Genomic DNA, 22,347 nt, shown 5'->3' with positions numbered 1-22,347 from the left:
TAAAATTGTCAAATTTAATACTTTTGAGTATCTAAGAAGATCCTATTGTGCTGGGTCTATTATAAAACTCAAAGATCAACTAAATAGCAAAAATCTATTGCTATACTTAAAGGTTATAATTAATACATTCATTCTAGCATTATAAAATGAAATGTAATTAACAAGTTGTCATACCACTTTAACAGAATAAATGTTTGATATATGAAGCATAAATTAGGGTGAATTCCTTCAATATATCAATTCACTTCCTTTCAAATTTTATTACTTCATTAGGTCAAACAGTCCTTGGCTAAATAATTATATCCTTCAGCAGACAGAGTAAATTTCTACCCCAAATTTGGTTCAATGTTTCTAAACCCTGAACTTTTTTCCCACATAAATTCAATGCTACTCCTTGACTATATAGAAATGATATCAATCATCACCAACCCAATACATATTTACAGCAGGGATGATGATGAAATTATTACATTAGCTAATAACTATTTATTATGTTTTAAGAGCCAAATAAAGTGCTGATATCCCATAGTTACCACTCAGGTAAGGATATCTTGAACTATTAACCTATCTATAACTTTCATTATCATTATATCCTTATTACTATAAAAAGAGGGTTTTTCTTCACAAGTTTTAAGAAATTGCATAGATAACCCAGTGACTGACTGCACAACAAAAAGTCATGATAACTAAAGCTGTAAGTTTATATTTAAAGATACTAGAGTACAGATAATTGTGCTTTCCCATGATTTTTCAGCTTTACAAGAATATATGTCTTATCCATAAAACATCAAACCTGTATACAGACAAGCCAAATTTAGTGAACATACACTACAAACACTTTTGAATGAAAAGATCACTTTGACATTATCATTGATGAAGGTCCTCTAGCTTGTCCTTTACAAAATGTTAGTTACGGGAATGAAGACTGGTGTTTTGAAGTCAGTTTGTTAAGCTCAAATAATAAATCTAATTGGTTGCAAAGTTGATCTCTATTGAACTGGTTTCTACTGTCTGATAAATTCAGGGTAAGACAACTTTCACCTGGTTAACTTCTTGAATATTAAAAAACACTTAATCTGCCAAGCGCTTCATGCTTTAAAAAAGAGCAAAGGAAAGCCCCACTACCTCTCCATCCATTCCAAAAATGGATGGTTTCCAATCTGCACAGCAATTTACTTCTCCACACTATCTAGACAGCATCTCAAAGTACCCTATCTAGAAAAGATCAAGTAATCTAGGTGTGATACAAGCAAGATAGAGAAAATACCATTGCTTTTTCTCCTTATTCGCAGAACAGAACTCCACTAGTAAAGACTAATAATGCATTCCTCAATTTCACAACATGTGGCAATACACTGGTGTTTATACAGATCTCAAATTCAGGTAAAATCTCAGGTAAATACATCACTTGTTGCTGTTAACATTAGTCTCTCGAATTCTCAATTTTCATGGTTAATTTTAATGTATTAAACATTTCTTACTTTTTGCATTCAGTAAGTTTTCTTTTATTGTTCCCCAAAACACACAGTAAGAAACCTGCTGAATACAAATCTCATTCAAATCAGTGATTAAAAAAACCTTGAACAGATCAGAATATCAGCCATGCCACATTATTTAAAAGATACGTACAGACTCCATGAGAAGCCTGTCAAAGGCCAAAAACAATAAAACCTCATGCCTCTTTTATTATTCACTTCAGTTTTAAGCCCTGAAATTTAAATACATACGTGAAGAAAGAAACCGACTTACTTGTTCCTTCTATAAGCAGTTCCTGTCCATGGCTACCCAAAAGTGTCCGAGAAAGGAAAGGGGCAAAATCTACAAATATCTCTCGCAGAAGAGGAGCTGCCTTTTCCAAAGCATGTTCGAGCCTCTCTGTAATGCTAATGGAAAGATACTATTAATTATTGTTGATCAATTTTTTTATTTTTAAAGTAAGTTTCCGTAAAAATGTAAAATTACATGAAAAACTGGAAATCATCTAATGACTCATTATTGCTATATACATCATTCCTTCTGCCTGGAATATCCACTTTTATCCTATTGTACATTGCCACCCCCAGTCCTCACAAACAACCTGGCTAACAACCATTCCAAACATCAGCTCTTATTAGAAGTCCTAACTGGCTAGTACAGAGCACTTGATTTTGGCCCCATGACAACCAAAAACACTTTTTTATCAAAATTTAACAGCCTTCCATCAGATTTCCTATTGACCATGACCATGCATATATATATGCATTCCTGTGTGTGCATTTATATATATGCACACACATGCGCTTATACACAAATAAATAGTTGCCAATGGGAGGCAAATTCAAGTGTTGCTTTTTGGAACTTTATGGAAAATTTTTTATCAAATCTTTTATCAAATTTTATCAGTCTTTTATCTAATTTTCTATTGACCATGACTATGCATATCTATAGACAGATAGATACATATCCCCACGCATACACATACATACATAGTTGCCAACGTGAGCCAAATTCAAGTTTGGCTTTTTGGAACTCTCTAAGAATTTCTTTTCAACATTTTCAATCTGCAGTTGGTTGGATCCATATCCAACTATATACATATATACATATTTAATGAGTTAAATGACCAATATTGACAGCATATTAAAAAGGAGAGACATTACTTTCTCAACAAAGTTCCATCTAGTCAAGGCTATGGTTTTTCTAGTAGTCATGTATGGATGTGAGAGTTGGACTACAAAGAAAGCTGAACGCCGAAGAACTGATGCTTTTGAACTGTGGTGTTGGAGAAGACTCTTGAGAGTCCCTTGGACTGCAAGGAGATTCAACTATTCCATCCTAAAGAGATCAGTCCTGAGTGTTCACTGGAAGGACTGATGTTGAAGCTGAAACTCCAGTACTTTGGCCACCTGATGCGAAGAGCTGACTCATTTGAAAAGGCCCTGATGCTGGGAAAGATTGAGGGCAGGAGGAGAAGGGGACGACAGAGGATGAGATGGTTGATGGCATCACCGACTCAATGGACATGAGTTTGGGTGAACTCTGGGCGTTGGTGATGGACAGGGAAGCCTGGCGTGCTGCAGTTCATGGGGTCGCAAAGAGTCAGACACGACTGAGCGACTGAACTGAATGAGTTTAAAAAAAAAAATCCCCTGCATTTCAGGAATTTCACTTTTTAACTTATGAACCAAACATGTATACAAATAGTCACTACTTATTTACTGTTCCTACAAAGAGTACTTCCTATTTATACTGGTAACAAGGGATACTACTGAAATTATCAACAGGTAAGCTGCTGCAAACTTCTGTGGTCAACAACCACCTCTTCCCAGGTGTTCCACATAATACTATCTCTATCTATTGATTTCATGGAGCCTCTTATCCCTGGATGATATCACAACTATGAGCCTACACTTGTAGCACCCAAGTATCTTTATTTGTAAAATGCTCTGCATTTTCCAATTGTGGTAAGGCATACATCAAGGACTCTAGCCACAAAGGCTCTAGTGGTGAAATATATTCACAGCCTTCTAAATTAGAACTTGAAACACATATTCCTAACTAGACAAGATAACAGACAGTAAAAATCTACCTATAATTCAATATCAACATAAACTTATTTCAGCATTTCTAGGGAAGAAGAACAATGAATTCCAAATGTTCAATCTACAATCATATGAAACGTAAGCCATTAGTTACTAACTACCTGTGAAACTAAATATTTGTTATCCATTTAGCATTTATTAACTACCTGTGAAATTAAATATTTGTTATCCATTTAGCATTTATTGATCCCAAATAGCTAATTCTCAGGAATCTTTTACACCTCATCTTCTTTCAGGAAGAACTTCTAAAATATTCCCAAGCCGCTAAATGTCACTTAAAAAAAAAAAAAGTAAATTAAAAAAAATTATAGCTAGATATTTTAAGAGTTATCAAAGGGAATATATATCACAAATATCTAAATTAATAGCTTGAATACCTCATATTTGAAACTTGGTCTTGTGGAACTGAACCAACTGTTGGAACTGCAGGTAATTTTGCATTAGATGATCTACCACCTATAAGAGAAAATAACCATTTATGGGATGAACAAGAGTTCAAACAAAAAAGGTATCTTGATACCAAATCACAAAACAAAACATACGATACTGCATTTTTCCAGGTGCATTTTGCCAAATAGCACAGTTCGTAAAGGAGCTGCCTGCCAATGCAGGAGACACAAGAGATGCGGGTTCAGTCCCTGCATCAGGAAGATCCCCTGGAATAGGAAATGGGAACCCACTCCAGCACTCTTGCCTGGAAAGTCACATGGTCAAACGAGTCGGAGGGCTACCATCCATGGGGTCGCAGAGTCCAACATGACTAGGCATGCACACACCCATACATTTTTAATGCCTATTATAATCTGATGGGACTTCCCTTGTGGCTCATTGGTAAAGAATCTGCCTGCAATGCAGGAGATGTGGGTTTGACCCCGGGTAGGGAAGATCCCTTGTTGAAGGAAACAGCAACACTCTCTAGTATTCTTGCCTGGGAAATCCCATGGACAGAGGATCCTGGCAGGCTACAATCCATGGGGTTATAAGAGAACTAGACATGACTTACAGACTAAACAACAACATAATCTGGATAACATTAAAATCTACCAATTAACAAGGTTTTTCTTGAATCATTTAATATATAATTCTCACATAAAGGAGTCTTTGCAACCATCAGCTGAAGAAGTAATAGAAAATTCTGAATCACTCAATTGGGATCATGATTCATTCAGTTCAACATCAAATAGCAAAGCACATACACAAGCAGAAACTTCTTAAAACTGAAGCAAAAAGGAGAAACCACTAATTCCAAATTTAGCTTAAATAGGTATGCCTCATTACCATGACAACTGTCTCAATGTAGTCACTAAATAACTTCTGCTCGATACTTTAAACGCTTCTGAGTCGAGTTCAGCAAACATTACGCAATAATCAACTGAGAAGTCTTTCTTAAGTGATACAAGCAGAACATACACTCCCTCCTGGGTGTCCTCACTGTAATTAGGACATAACATGATGTTGTATTTGTCATACTATATTTCAACTGATTTTTCAAATGTCCTTCTCCCTCATACACGAATATTTCTGAAAGCAGAGATCACGTCTTTTTCATCCATCTCTCTCAAACACCTAGATAAAGTAACAAAATAGAAGGTTCTCAATTTATAATTGCAAAAATCATTCCCTTAATCAAACCATCTCCCAGATTTTAGTAGGCCATTCTTCCCATGTGGTATATAATTCCCTCTCCATTTCCTATAATTTTATGTCCCTATCTTTGTTCAAACTACTATATAAAATTAATTCCCATGGTCTAATTTTGCTCTCCAATGAACACTCCCAGATATCCTTATTTTTGTTTATCTGTATTGCTCAGGGGCCAACTCACCCTCTCAGAGTACAAACTGTTCACACTATCCTGCCCTATACAGAGTTAACTTCTTTATGTTTTCCAAAAATAACTATGCTTATAAATTTTACTTGGAAAGGGAAAAATAAATACCAGGAAATTAACTCTGACAGAGTCAAAGAATGGACAACACAGAATATAGGAAGTTTTGAAAAAGTCCAGAAGACTAATTTGGATGGTAATTTACTGAGGCTTGAAGAGTTCTAAAAAGTTCACAAAAGTAGGGGAAAAATAAAGTTCCCATTTAAGAATCAGAATATATGAGATAGAAAAGCATTTAATTTAAGCTAGGAGGAAGACCTGAAGAAACAGAAGGGTCATTTTCTAAGATTGACAATAGGGTGAAAGAAGAAGAGGACAAACACGGTGTTAAATGCCTCTCTCCAACACAAGGGTCACAAGAGTCACTGGGAGGGTATCCTAACAACATGGAGGGGATGCGTGCAGGAGACGCACTGGCACTCCAGGAAGTGAAACTTCCATTTCTAAAAACAATGTCTTCAAAGGACACCAAGTTAGTATTAGAGCAGACTGAAATCCCATCACAATTCTATACAGGGACAGACCAAGAAAGGCAACAGACATATCGAAGCAAAGGAAACAAAGATGCAAAGCTTACACACAAGGAGGGAAGGGAGGCTTGGAAGAATTCTGGAATCTATCAGGACGCACTATCAGAGGTCGGCTGCTTTTGATCCATTCTTAGAACCTCAGGTGTGGACACACTAGAAACACCTAAAGCAGACAAAGTGGTGTGGACAGAAAGACAGATAAGAGGGAAACAGAAGAAGACATTTCCATCCAGCATGTAGAAAGAAAGATGGTAGAAATAGGGGAGAAGGTAGAAAAGCAGCCTCTTTGGCATCTGGGAGCTGGGTGTAATGTCAACTAGGCCCTGGGGTGGTTAAGGGCTGGCTTTAGAACCTACACCTAGCTCATGGTCTTCTTTTGCTGACTATGAACCATTTCATAAAACAGCAACATCAAACAATGCCATGTCATGACTATGATGAGCCAACATAAAATACCAGTCTGTAATCATGTCCCAAAAGACCAAAACATGAACTCCATAACATAACAAAGATGGTCAAACATCCCAAACTCTAATATGAAAGACTGCTATTTCTTTACTAATTAGAGCTTTAGGCTCCATCAAGTCTTCCATGAGTCTAGATAAGACTTAATTAGGATACCTAAAATCACAGAATTACCCATGCTTCCTGACAGTTCCTAATTCAGAAGAAAGGCCCACTTCCATAACCCTGACCTCAAATTATCATTTTTTTTTCCATTTATTTTATTTACCCAATGCATGGATACATCCTGATTTTTAAATTCAGAAATGTTCTGTACAAGCCCTCCTAGTCCCAGTCCTTTTCCAAAGGCAGCCACTAGCGGCAGTTTGGAAACATATCCTTCCAGACTATATTCTCTACACTTACATACAAACTCAAATCCTTTAATAAATCGTTTTCCCAGAGATGTCGCAAGTTTCCTCATTGTCTACATTCTCCCTCACTGAATTAATTTATTCAAACAAAGGTTTATTGCTAGGATCTTCATTGGAGGACACTGATACAGACTTTAGAGAAAGTCATCAGAGAAAAGATAGGAATCGTGGGCTTATTTTAAAAGAAACAGAATTTAAGAAATCTCTAAGTAAGAATTATTTTCCATAACAATCTATTTCATCTTGATAAGATGCACATTCTCCCACATGATAACATCTCTTAAATCAATGAATTTTACTAAGGTATCTTAACAAGTAGTTAACTAGAAGTTGAGACCTAATTGTGAGAAAACTGGATAAAATCAGGAAAGCAACAGAACCGAGTCTGCAATTTGGTAAACGGCTAAAGGAGGAGGAATGCAGTAACTCTCTGAATTCACTGTTTTGACAATCTACAACCTCAAGATTATATACACTAGAGGAGAAACACTTGTAAAATATAAGCATATCATCTGAGGACACGTATACCTTGGAGATATTCTGGATTCAATTCCATACCACGGCAATAAAGAAAGTATCACAACAATGCAAGTCACACAAATTTTTTGGTTTCCCAGTGCATAAAAATCCATTTGACATCACAGAGTTACAACATGCTTTCAATCTGTTAAAAAAATGTTAATTTTCAGAAATATTTTTAAACCACACTATATCTGAAAACCACAATAAAGTGAAGCACAATAACTGCATCCTTCTACAAACTGCGCTTTTCACAAATTGAAGATCTGTGGCAACTCTGCATCAAGCAAGTGTATGGACACCATTTTTCCAATGATATTTGCTCACATCACTTCTAAAATTCCACATTTTGGTGATTCTCATATTTCAAACTTTTTATTATTATATTTATTATGGTGATCTGTGATCAGTGATCTTTGATGTTATTATTGCAAAACTATTATGACTGAAGGCTTCAGTTATGGTTAGCATTTTTAATAATGTTATTTATTTATTTCTTTTTAAATTATACTTTATTTTATCTTACAATATTGTATTGGTTTTGCCATACATCAACATGAATCTGCCACGGGTGTACCTGTGTTCCCAATCCTGAACCCCCCTCCCACCTCCCTCCCCGTACCATCTCTCTTGGTCATCCCAGTGCACCAGCCCCAAGCATCCTGTATCGTGCATCGAACTTGGACTGGCGATTCGTTTCTTATATGATATTATACATGTTTCAATGCCATTCTCCCAAATCATCCCACCCTCTCCCTCTCCCACAGAGTCCAAAAGACTATTCTATACATCTGTGTCTCTTTTGCTGTCTCGCATACAGGGTTATCCTTACCATCTCTCTAAATTCCACATATATGTGTTAGTATACTGTATTGGTGTTTTTCTTTCTGGCTTACTCCACTCTGTATAATCAGCTCCAGTTTCATCCACCTCATTAGAACTGATTCAAATGTATTCTTTTTAATAGCTGAGTAATACTCCATTGTGTATATGTACCACAACTTTCTTATCCATTCATCTGCTGATGGAATTAAGGTATACACATGGTATTTTTAGACATAATGCTATAGGATACTGTAAATAACTTTTATATGCACTGGGAAATAAAAAATTCATGTGACTCACTTTGTGATAGCCACTTTACTGCAGTGGTCTCCAAGGTATGCCTGTATATAAAACATATACTCTCATTAACATACACATCGATAGAGTGCAGTCCCTAACCTGACCACTGAGAGGACCTGAGAGCATCTAACACCTAACTGTATGCACCCTGGCTTCTAAGTACTACACCCCACTATACAGACAAACCAGGAACAGCTGATTTAGTATCTGTGGAAGAAAAGCACAAAGTGAACTTGGAACATCTACTTTTGCTTTTCAGAAGGCAAGGAAATGTCCAAGGAATGACAGGATATGTCACAGCGGCAAAGGGGCCAGCTTAAAGGGACTGGCACCTACCAAGATGGAGACAATCTGAGCATGAGAATAACAACAGTAATTGACTGTAACACATCCAATAAAACAGGAAGCCATGAAGCCATGCTGATAAAACTGACTGTTGATAAAATTAACAATCTGGAAAACGGCATTTAAAGAACTTCAAAGTATATCTTGACAAAAGATGTATTAGACAAAGACATTATATAAGACAAAAGACTTATTAATTACAACTCTATAATATAGGAACTTGGCAGCTATACTTTAATCAAGTGATGAAAGTGGTCACTGTCAAGCATTTTAACAAATCAAAATTGTGCACCATATGATTAGATTCTTTCCTTCTCTGTCCCAGAACAGTCCTAGCAGAGAAATATAATGATTTTAATCAAGAGGAAATATCAGATCAACTCAAATTCAGGGACACTCATTTGGTTGTTCCCAATATTTTACAATAAACAATGTTTTGTATATGCTTATATAAATCTATGTGCACTCCTTTATATCCTTGAAGTAACTTCCTAAAGTCAATAAGCCCAAAGTTTAATTGCTGATACACACTGGCTTCCCTGGTAGTTCAGCTGGTAAAGAAGCCACCTATAAAGCAGAAGACCCCCATTTGATCCCTGGGTCAGGAAGATCCCCTGGAGAAAGGGACAGGCTACCTTCTCCAGTATTCTTGCCTGAAGAATTCCATGGACAGAGGAGCCTTGAAGGCTACAGTCCAAGAGGTCGCAAAGAGTTGGACACAACTGAGTGACTTTCACTTTCACACACTGTCAAACTACCCTAAAGAAAGAAAAAGTAATTTCCACTTCTTTGATTATTAATAAAATTGAATATATTTTTCCCAATTGACAGGAAACAAAACAGGAAACATAATTGACTATTCTGATCTTTTGAGTATTTTCATTGGAATCTTGTTCTTTATGATTGCACTCATCAGCCACCCACAACCAAAGCATTTTCAAATTGAATCCTAGCTCTATCAATATAAGCTCAGTTTGTTTGATAACAACTACCCTTAAGAGGTTATAGACTAAATGTTTAGGGAAAACAGAAAGGATTCTGTCACTTACTGTGTGACCTTGGGCAAAGTTACTTAAGCTCTCTGTGCTTCACTTACTTCATCTAAAAAATTAACATGGATACTCACGTCACAGAATTATTTCAAGGATTAAAGTACTTAGAACCATGGCAAAACCAATACAGCATTGTAAAGCAAAATAAAGTAAAACTAAAAATTAAAATAATAATAATAATAAATAAAGTACTTCGAACCTATACCACAGTAAACATACAATGCGTGACAGTTTCCCTTCCTACTCTTCTATTCTAGGACCACCTTTAAAACATTGAAAGGAAGTTATCATGTTTCCCTTTAGTCTGTACTTGAGGCTGAAAAGACACCCAAATTTTTCAATGATTATTCATGTGACACTGAAGTGAAGTGAAGTCACTCAGTCGTGTCCGACTCTTTGCGACCCCATGGACTGTGTAGCCTACCAGGCTCCTCCATCCATGGGATTTTCCAGGCAAGAATACTGGAGTGGGTTGCCATTCAGTTCAGTTCAGTTGTGCAGGTAAATAAATGAGATGAAGCTTATAAAATGAAGTACCTTTACAAATTTCCCCATACAAACTTAAGATGAAAGGTAAATTATTTTGAAAAATCTAGAACCCAATCTCAGATTTCACTGCTATAAAAAGTGGATTGCCAACAGCTTCATTTATCAGATCAGTATAAAAAACACAGAGCCATAAACATTTGGTAAATCCTAGCCACTGTCCTCCATAGCCTGTCACTGCCTCACACCATTCCCAAGATTTCCTGGATTACTTCAATTTATCCAGGCACTTTGATTCAGCTTGCTCACTCAACTAAGGCAAAGTTAATTCTGGGTATAGATAAACAAAGCCAGGCTCTAATCAGGGGTTTTGTAGATTTACCTAATTAAGAAACAGTAAAGATCTGGGATAACTTGGCCTTCTGAGAAACATGACTGGTCATAATCAGCAGTTCTGACTACAGGTCTCAGCCAAACAGAAGCACTGGGAGATGTGGACGGTTTTACTGGAGAGCGGGCACTTCAGCAATCTTCCCAGTTACCCTCTGGATAGTTACCCAGCCTCGCTCTCAGAGTGAGCACACTCCCACAAGATGAACTTACCCAGAGTGAATCTTTCTTCTCCACAACACATTTTCTTCCTCTTCCATTGATAATTAGAGTTGATTTTTCTTTTTATTAAGATTCTAGTTTCTTGCTGACCTTCCTGCCATACTCCCCACCCTGCTCAAGGGAGAGCTAACTATCATTACATAAAAAACTAACAAATTGAATAGAATCTGTCTTTAATGCATAGGATTGATTTTAAAATGAAGTACACATTTTTTTCATACTGACTAAGTTTTTAAAGTACATATATCAATTCCCATATTTTCACTGCCAAATGATCTCCAGTCTTGCATTTTGAAAATAAAATTTCAAAGTGGAAGGCGAGATAAAGTGAAATTGAAAATACTTATTTCTGTCAGGACCAATCATTCTATTCTCACAGAACACTCATTAAGTACTTCAAAGACCAAACACTGTTATTACACTCAGTTAATGATACCTGCGATTTTCTAGATTCCTGACAGCAATATGATCATTCAATCATGGTTGGCCACTGATTTCTGCTACCAGTGATTAACGAAATATTTCTGAGCTGTTTTAGTGATAGTTTTTAAAGACCATCTTTATTTAGAGTATGTTGGACATTTTCTCTAAAAGGACTAATTGGCATCTTTTCTTGAGCTTTTCTGAAGTTGACAAAAAGGAACAACTAAGGTTCAATCTAGTTAAAAATAGAGATAGAAGTAAAAAGTCTCAAGAAATGTATGAAACTTCACAAAGTAGTTTAAAACATTAGCTTAACTGTCCAAACTGAATCTGATTTTAATAACCTGAAATATATATATCAAAATTTGCAAAAGATAAGGAGCATTGAGGGATCAAAAAAAAATAAAAAGTAACAAAAATAATTCCTTGATACTACCCTAGAAATAATGTCAATTTTCAAACCAACATTTGTTTATTGTGATCTATAGCAGAAAGAAGCCTGGCGGGCTACAGTCCACGGGGTCTCAAAGAGTCGGACATGACTGAGTGACTTCACACATAGCAGAAAGGGATTTTCTTTAACTAAACTTTTTAAATCACAAGAAGACATATTATGGAGAAAGATAAATGAATCAATCAGCAACAGTTTTAAGGAAAAAAACACAAAATTCACACCAGGTGTCCTTCATTCCTACTAGACAGAAAAATGTAACTTCCAAATACATTCTTTATTTTTTCAGCTCAGATTAATCATAAATTTACGACAAATTTGTTTTAAACTAATTTAACAATAAAAAGATTTTCAACAAGTGATCACACATGTAAATTCAAAAGCTACTTCCAACCTGTGAAATGCTACTAACTTATCTTTTCATTACCCTTACACTGATAAACTGTCTCCTTCAAACTGACATTTTTCCAGATACTCAAAAGAACAAAAAGGAAAATGTAAATAGATCATCTGTCTAGCATCTATCCAGAGAATAGCCAATTGTTTATTCAAGGTCCCTAAGGGTCTACATAAATAATGTCCTTTGCAATAAAGTCTCATTAAAACAAATGCCAATATTTAATCCCTAAACACTGTATTTTTCAACTGCATCCTCTCTCCTTTTCTCCCTCTTTCCCTCCCCACCCATTCCAGACCTATTCAAGGAGGGACAGTCTACATGCCAGTTTAAACTCTTCATTAAATAAAAGAAATTTTTATTAAATAAGTAAAGATAAGCCTCTTGGGTCAAATATTATAAAAGTGAAGAACCAAGTATTTTCCTTTGACATTAAAAATAAACATTCTAATTCATATCAATAACATGCATGGCTCTGATAAAAAAAGAATATAGAGCCTAATATTCTAATAAAGGTATGATTATTGAATTTTGCAAATTAGCAAAGACTCAGCACTTAAAGTACTTAAGAGCAATTCATTTAGATCCTTCATTGGGCTTACTTCAATTCTGTTTTAATCATTTATGCTTTGCAATCACATATATTTGAAAAATACCACAGGATATTTGAATAAAGAGTAACTGCATCTTAACATGCAGTCTGGGCAATTAAACTTTTACCAATAAGTAATTTGAAAATCTATAAATTTTGATATATTTCTAAAAACCTCTATTTTCTCTTTTAGTGTTCTTTATAAACAAATATGCATACACAAAGGGTATACTTTGTTCTCTGATGAATATTTTACAACTTACTATGAAAGATCTGTCATTATTATATTAAATGTTTTTGCTAATAAAATGCTATAAGAGCTAAGAAATATTATTCAAACCAAACTCTGAAATTTGAACATTGATCATCATCTGAATAACATACACTGCTTTAAAATTTATTTACAAATTTATTTTTCACAAAATGATTTTGGAGGTAATGTTTTAACAGAAAAGCCTCTGACCTCACATAAGTTGACAAGCTCCAGTTCTTTTTCTGGGATCCAGTCCTAGTTTCTCTTTAACTGTGCCACACATAAAGCACAGCAATCACATTTTGATATCAAAATTTCCAAATAGTTTAAACTTTTCTGGTACAAAACTCATGTTTTATGTTTTCTAGTCCCATGATTTCTCCCAAGGAAACTTCCATTTTTGCTAATCTACTATCAAGCATATTTTTATTTACCAACAACTATTACTGAATATGAACAGTTCATTTTTTGTTGCTGACTCACTATAAAATTCAGAACTGAAGTCATCCCACGGCACAAAGGTTTATTGTCTACAGGGACAGATATTAACTATACTTTCAAATAAAGAAAATAATCCATGATCAAACCCAAGACCAATATCTAACTTGCTCAGGTTTACAAGAACAAACTGCCCAGCCCAGCACGTAATCACAGTAACAATCAATTCATCCACAAATCATTTTCCCCAAATCCTGTTTGAATCAGAAGGATAATAAGATTCAATATACTATATATAGCCTACTTTTTAATGGAAAATAACTTAAATCAAGAGATCTACCAAAAAGAAAACAAAAAAATCTATCAACTAAAACTATTAACAGCAGAAATATCTCTTTATTTGATTGGATTCCAGGTGAAAAGAGAACAGACTACAAGGGAAGTATGGTAGGCAAAAGCATGAAAGGCAGGGCTGTAGCTGGAAGGGATTGGGGGCAGGAGGAGAAGGGGACGACAGAGGACGAGATGCTGGATGGCATCACAGACTCGATGGGTGAACTCCAGGAGTTGGTGATGGACAGGCAGGCCTGGCGGGCTGCAATTCATGGGGTCGCAAAGGGTCGGACCCGACTGAGCAACTGAACTGAACTGAGGAGAGTCAGAAACAGGATTTCTTATCAAAGCAATAACGTTCATGGCAGCAATCAACAGAAGCAACAAACTAAAATCAAGATACCACGTAAGTGACAACATGAGCCTAGTGACAAAGGAAGAGGAAAAAGATATCAAAACAAGTGACAGAACTAAAGACTACCATCAATAAACAACTTACAGCAACTTAGAATGAATTAATTTTTAAATAATAGGAGCTAGAGAGAAAAAGGAAACTATTAGAAAATCTACTCCAAAATGGAAGACAGTGGGAACTATTTGGGAAATACTACCACCATAAACTATACGAAATTTAAATAAGCGGGGGGAAACTGGTAAATTATCACCTGGTTGCAGAGTGCTTCACTAACTAAAGCCTTTGACTGTGTGAATCACAACAAACTGTGGAAAATTCTTAAAGAGATGGGGACATCAGACTACTTTAACTGTCTGCTGAAAAATCTGTATGAAAGTCAAGAAGTAACGGTTAGAAATGAACATGGAACAACAGACTGGTTTAAAATTGGCGAAGGAGTACATCAAGGCTACATTTTGTCACCCTAAGTATTTATTTATTTAACTTCTGTGCAGAGTACATCATGTGGAATACCAGGACAGATGAAGTACAAGTTGGAATCAAGACTGCTGGGAGAAATAATAACCTCAGATATATCCAGATGATACCACCCTAATGGCAGAAAGTGAAGAGGAACTAAAGAGCCTCGTGATGAGGATGAAAGAGGAGAGTGAAAAAGCTGGCTTAAAACTCAACACTCAAAAGACCATGACATCCGTTCCCATCACTTTAAGGCAAATAGAAGGGGGAAAAGTGGAAAGCAGTGGCAGGTTTTATTTTCTTGGGCTCCAAAATCACTGTGGATGGTGACTGCACCCATGAAATTAAAAGACCCTTGCTCCTTGGAAGGAAAAGTTATGACAAACCCAAGACAGCATATGAAAAAGCAGAAACAGCTATCTGTCAACAAAGGCCCATACAGTCAAAGCTACGGTTTTCCCAGTAGTCATGTATGGATGTGAGAGCTGGACCGTGAAGAAGATTGAGCGCTGGAGAAGTGATGCTGTCTCACTGTGGTGCTGGAGAAGACTCTTTAGAGTCCCCTGGACTGCATGAAAGTCAAATCAGTCAATTGTAAAGGAAATCAACCGTAAATATTTCTTCAAAGGATTGGTACTGAAGCTCCAATACTGTGGCCACCCGATGTGAAGATCCAACTCACTGGAAAACATCCTTGATGCTGGGAGATACTGAGGGCAGGATGAGAAGGGGCCCACAGAGGATGACATGGTCAGATGGCATCACCAAGTCAATGAACATGAGTCTGAGCAAACTCTGGGAGATGGTGAAGAACAGGGAAGCTTGTAGTCCATGGGGTTGCAGAGAGTCAAACACAATTTAGCAACTGAACAAGAGCAACATCCAACAATTATAACAGTCTTCAAGATGGAAAATTATTCTGTCATTCTGCATATGGTTCTTCAGGGTGAGTATTTTACATTATAATGATTACTGGAAAATGGCTTCAGAAGAAAATTCATCATACTGTTTTATATTAAATAGCAAACCAGCGTGTGTGTTCTCACCTTGCAACCCCACTGACTATAGCACACCACGCTGCTCTGTCCATGGGATTTCCCAGGCAAGAATACTGGAGTGGGTTGCCATTTCCTACACCAGAGGATCTTCCTGCCTCAGGGGCCACAGGCAGATGGATTCTTTACCACTTGTACCACCTGGGGAGCCCCCTTTCTGTCAAATATTACCTATAACTCAGCCTTTTTCTATTAATATTAAATATTACCCATATATCAGCTTTCTTTCTATTTATCTCTTCTGAAGACTGCAGGAATTTTTTTCTTTCCCTCATATCACTGTTATTTATTTTTTTATTTAACACTTTTTCTGTCTTTATTGAAATAAGTCAGACAAAGACTGCACAAATTTTTAAAACTCAGATCCTATTTAATTTGTCCCATAAACTGAAATTAAAGGGCACTGTATTCCAAATAAGATGAAAATAATGAACTTACTACATATGGTCTAGGAAGTTACCAGAAATTAATATTACTGAATTTAAAAGATGGCAGAAAGTTTCATAGATGTTAGTAACATCTGCCTTTTTCCCAACAGGGGGCTGGTCTAGAAAAATCACAGTTGACTCTTTTTAAGGCCTTTCAATAGAGGTGAAAGAACATAAATGTATATAACCGGTCCAAAACAGATCACCAAATTGCTTCTTCTGCAAAATTTAAAAAAAAAAACACACATCAGAGTATAATGGAACAATAAAGAAGAAGGAAATTCTACTAGAGTACTATACTTATTTTCCTTTATAGTTTCTCATAAGACAATGAATGATGAAAAATATATACATATACAATACTATTGCAAGATATTAATGACACAGGAATGAAGAGGGGGTAAAACTAAGAAGGTATAATACAGGAACTCTCTACCTTCCATTCCTATAGCCTAAATCATCTGAACAATAAGGTCTATTACTTTGCTTAAATGTTTTAATAAAATAAAAAATGAGACAGCACAAGGCTGTCTACTACTATTGCAGCTTTTAGTTTCCTTGTAAACATTTTTCTTCAACAACTATTTTTCTTAAGTATAAAAATAATATGTGAAGTGAAGTCACTCAGTCGTGTCTGACTCTTTGTGACCCCATGGACTGAGCCTCCCAGGCTCCTCCATCCATGGGATTTTCCAGGCAAGAGTAGCGGAGTGGTTGCCATTGCCTTCTCCAGGGGTTCGCCCTGACTCAGGGATTGAACCAGGGTCTCCCGCATTGCAGGTGGACACTTTACCCTCTAAGCCACCCGGAAAGCCCCAAAATAATATAGGGTTACTGATAAATTTTTGGAAAATATACTAAAATTAAAATTTTCAAAAATCAAAATTTCCAGTAATTCATGGAAAAAATCATGTAACTTCAGTGTACATTTCCTTGCTTTTCATATATAAAAATATATATATATACTTCAAATATTTACTATTACACAACATGTAAAGCATTGCATGTAATATTTTATTTAACCTACTGTGAGCATTTTCTACTATCACTCAACACTAAGAAAGTTGTAAAGAATTAATCACATTTAAACTTTTGAAAAAATGTTTCTGTTGACACAAGTAAAATAACTACAATGAAAGGGGGGAAAAAAACCAGGGACAATAAATAAACAATCCTAGTCTTTGTTTCTAGAACACGTGCTATGTAGTACACAGAAAGGAAAAATAAAATGTCCCTGACAATTGGCTAGTAGAAATATCAAGTTTGAAGCAAAACTCTCTGAAATATACTTGTTTACCAAACAAAAGTAGAACAGTGGATAGGAGGCCTGAAATGTCCCAAAAGATGAGGAGAAAACAGTATTTCTGATTTTAATACAGCCCACCTACTCATTCTTTCAAAATTCCTTCTATTTTTCATTAATCTCATCCTAGAGTAACAAGAAAGAATAAATTCTTTGGGGGATTAATTTTTTTCTAGTTTTTTAGTTTAGGGTTTTTTTTTAAATGAAATAGCACAACAAAGAAAAAAAAAAGTCTATAAGAAAAAAAAAAGACCACAGCAGGTTTAATAGCAGCCCCAAAGGTATGCCCAAGTTGTAACCCCCAGAACCTACAAAGAGGACTTTATTTACAAAAACAATCTTTGTACCTGTGATTGTGGATTTTGAGATGAGATCAGCCGGGATTACGGTGGGCCCTTGTTTGTTTGTGCTCAGCTGCTCATTTGCGTTGACTCCTTGCTACCCATGGACTGTAGCCTGCCAGGCTCCTCTGTCCATAGACTTTTCCAGGCAACAATACTGGAGTGGGTTGCCATTTCCTACTCAATAACTTGGTCCTTTTAATATCACAGAGTCTTCAAGTTCACCCAGAATTATCACTAAGTTTCTTAAAAACTGCTAGGATTTAAGGTCTTGCACCCAAGACTTTGGAAGGAATATAGAAAGAGAGCTGGGACAAAAATCAAACTGCAGTAAGAGTTACTGAACTACCAAGACTAACACCTGAATGACGACTCGAGGGCAGCATTCCCCTCCCAAGTATCTAACTCAGACACTATGCAAGAGAGAGCAAAGCACTGGATACCACATGAACAGCTGGCAATTGACAACCAGACTCAAAGACCAAATTTCACCAAAACTTTCTCATACTAAACACTACCTATATACAACTCAAGAGCAGGGAGAGGAAAAAAGTATTTTAATAGATCTCTCATTCATTCATCCACACAAATAGTGGCATCCAATTCATCACACACTACTACGTTTAAGTGGGAAAAGTACTGAAATCCTTGATTTAATTTATTTCATATTGCTCAAATTTATTCAGAAAATTACTAAATAATCAACAATACAAAAGTATAATCATTTAAAACACGCCTTACAAAACTTTTTACTTAATCAACAATCCTAAACTTTGCTAAAATGAGATTAAGAACTTTTTTGTTGTATTCACTGGTAACAAACTCACCAGGTGATTCTCCCCCCACATCTGAGGCTTGAGCTGAATCTACTGAAGAAACCACACTAACAGCATTGGTAGGTGTACCTGTAAGTGTGGAAGGTAAGACTGCTGATTTTTTTGTCGCAACGATGACACTTCTGTAAAAAAGAAAATAAATAGATTTTAAAATATAGAAGATCACACAATTACAGAAACTTCAAAACAGAAAATAGGAAACCAACTTCTTTCTACCATATATCTCTATTCTGATGTACAATTTAGAAAATATTCTCAATGAGAAATCACTTCAATGGTATTCACATTAATTTATTCTTTTCAGAATCAAGATAATGTTCTATGAAAATATAATAATACATGTTAACATTTAAACTTATATTTACTATATTCTTTAAATTTAAAATCATCTTTAATTATCCAACTTAAAATATAACCAAAGGTATATACAAAAAAGAAATATGGCATTCATGTGGAGAAGTAACTTTTTCTTAACCTCAGAAGTGAAGCAGAAAACTCAACAGATTTCTACAAGAATCTTAAAGCACCAGTAAGTTGAAATGATAAAACCTTAGAAATCTTATAAAGTAAGAAAATGCAGACATTAACAATTTTTAAACATGTACACAGTCAAACTTTTACTTTTCAACCCTCAAAGACCATCTTGTGATAATATTACAAATAAACAATGCATACACATAAAAGCTAGATATAAAAATATCAACTAATCAAATTTGTTCATCTCTGTATTATTTAAACACAGGTATTTATGATATACCAATTTCAATTAAAGGGTAATACTTTATGCCAAAATAGTAACTAAAAGACCTTATTAGGCATAATGTAAAAGGCACTTTTAATTGAAGTTAGCTCCATAAACATGCAAAAAACCAGTTAATGAGGTAAAGAGGACAGCTGATATATAATACACTCCCACAGCAGTGCTTACTTTTAATTACCTGGTGTTAACCATAAGCCTAAAGTCTTCAACATTCAATTTATTTAATCACATCTTTTGTTGACAATATTGTAACTGCAAGCTTCAAGTATTCCCTTAACAGCTTTATTCCGTTTCGAAATAAAGTTACTTGATCCCAATAAATGCATTCAGAAGTGAAAATTATGTAATTCCAATACTTTAACAATACATTTTGTTTGCATTGTTACATCAGAAAGAGACAACACAAAGTGAAATAGGTTCTGTTTTACTTCAGTGCCTATCATGTGACAGCAAACACTGTTGCCAATTAAATCAAGTTCTCTTGCGCTAGGCATGGTGTATTCAATGTACTTGGGGGTAGCTGGTGGCACCTCATTATAAGGGTGACTGCCAATGTTAACTATACACTAAAAAATAGGAGCAACAGCCACCTGAGCCCTCAATCCAAAATGCTGTGCTGAAATCATGGTAGCTCATATCACATGAAGACTATTGACTTTAGGGGGAGTGGACGACCCCCTCTCTGCATGTGTGCACGTGTGTGTGTGTGTGTGTACACGTGTGCTGGTAGTACACTCACAAAACAATACAAAATGTACTTTGTGCATTACCTGCTACAGGCAAAACTTTACAAGCCTATTGTTTAAGAAACTCTGTAGCTATTTATTTGCTAGCAAGCTATTTTGACGGGAGAGGGGTGAACATGGAGGATTTACTCTGACATTTGTTCATAAAAGAAACAACTAGCAAGATCTGGTTTACTCTACTGATAGGAGCGACAGAATTTAGTCTTTAGAAAAGTGAAACCGTTTTTTCTATATTTGAAATTTAAGCCATAAGCCTACCCTATGTACCAGCAATTCTACTCTTAGAAATTTCCTCACGATAACTTAAGACCATAAAGAATAGATACAATAACATTAAGAAATGCTTTACTGATAACAACCAAAATCTGGAAATAGCCCTGAATCTTTAAGCAGAAAAATGAATTAAAATTTGGTTGTATACATATAGGAATAATAGTAATATAAATAAACTACTGATTGATTAACATAACATGTATGAATCTCAAAAGCATTATGTTAAGTGAAGGAAGCCTTATACGGAAGAACACACATTTTGTATTTCCTTTAAGGATGTAAGGATTTAAATCCTTCATGAACTTCCTACATGAAGTTCTAGAAAAAGCAAAATTAATCTATTGTTTAAAAAATATACAACAATAATTGCCTGTGAGGGACAGGCACTAGCTAGGAAGGAGCATTAAGGAACTTTCAAGACTGAGGACAACTTGACTGGAAATTTAGGTTACACAGGTGCTTAATTGGTCAAAACTCATAAAATGGCACACTTAAGATTTGTGCCTATCATAGTATGTACACTTTACCTTAAAAAACTGTATTGGTCTCTGGTTAGAGACGTACGCACCTTAACTGTTTTAAGACTGAAGTGATCTTATGCCTGCAACTTACTTTGAAATGCATAAAAAATAAGACTGATGGATACAGAGATGGTTATATGGAGAATTGTACAATGAAGTAAAGAAATAAGGGCTAATTGCAGAATCTCAGTGACAGGTCACTAAATGTTCACTGTACGACACTTTGAACTTCTCTGTATGTTTAACAAAATGGTGAAAAGATAGCAACAATGAAAAATTTACCACAGATATCCCGTAAAACACAAAATCTCTATTCGTCAAAGGTGGCACAGTTAATAACAGATAACGAGAGAACCCGACCTCATTTCTGTTCCTTCAGACAAGTGCCATTAATAATGTTTTCGATCATGAATAACAGCTATAACTTAGTTCAGTAAATATTTACTGTCCAATATCTTTCACACATTCTCATTCCAAACACATCTGAAGTGTGGGTTCCCATATGAATTTACATTTACCTAGCATTCCTTACGGACTTCTGCAACATGCTCTTATGGTTCTTGAGCTAAGCATGTACATTATCTCACAACTCCAATCCTTTGTACGCGCCGTTTCTCTACCAAGATTCCTTCCGCTCAGTCTGTTTGCCAGCAATCCTCCTTCTCACCTTCCAAAACCTTGCCCAAAGGTTAAGTGTCCCCAGACAGCCAAGATGATGTTCACTATTCTTTGTGTTCTTGCATGATCCAATTATACAAACTTAATAAATACATATAGTACATGATCCTATCATATAAACTTAACAAATCATTAATGAATGCTAAGATTAAGCACTGATAATATGTCAAGAATTACTACACAATTCACAAAATAATCCTAACATAGTTATTACTTTCATTTAAAAAACTGGAAAAGTAAAGTTCAGAAAGTAAAAGTAATTTGTCAAGGTAGATGGCAGAACTGACCCACAATTCTAGGTTTATCTAAACAAGGGCCTCTAATTTGAACCAGTTTCTTAAGTTTTATTGAGATATAATTCACATTCCATGTAATTTATTCATATATAGTATAAAATTAAATGATTTTTAGAATATTCAAAAATTGTACATCACCACAATTACAGTAACATTTAAACATAATTCTATATTATAATCTATAAGCAATGAGAATAAAGGCTTCCAAGATTTAAAATTATTAATACATATGTACTGCTGCTGCTGCTGCTAAGTCGCTTCAGTCATGCCCGACTCTGTGCAACCCCATAGACGGCTACTAAAATACAAAAATATCTCTGCTCAGAAACAGAA

The 22,347-nt window shown here is 35.5% G+C and overlaps 1 protein-coding gene across 1 annotated transcript in view; it reads right to left on the bottom strand.

The window, feature by feature from the left end:
* The window catches only part of LRBA (LPS responsive beige-like anchor protein), a 746,329-nt gene that overhangs the window by 530,525 nt on the left and 193,457 nt on the right, over positions 1-22,347 (bottom strand). Inside the window, exons 30-32 of the mRNA XM_068990001.1 lie at positions 18,732-18,862; positions 3,959-4,037; positions 1,750-1,883 (exon numbers count right to left, since the gene is read on the bottom strand). Coding sequence (XP_068846102.1) covers positions 1,750-1,883; positions 3,959-4,037; positions 18,732-18,862 — 344 coding nt within the window. The remainder of the gene's footprint in view (positions 1-1,749; positions 1,884-3,958; positions 4,038-18,731; positions 18,863-22,347) is intronic.

Source organism: Capricornis sumatraensis, chromosome 17, assembly GCF_032405125.1.
Source record: "Capricornis sumatraensis isolate serow.1 chromosome 17, serow.2, whole genome shotgun sequence".
NCBI classification, from domain to species: Eukaryota; Metazoa; Chordata; class Mammalia; order Artiodactyla; family Bovidae; genus Capricornis; species Capricornis sumatraensis.
This window is presented reverse-complemented; position numbering and strand designations above follow the sequence as displayed.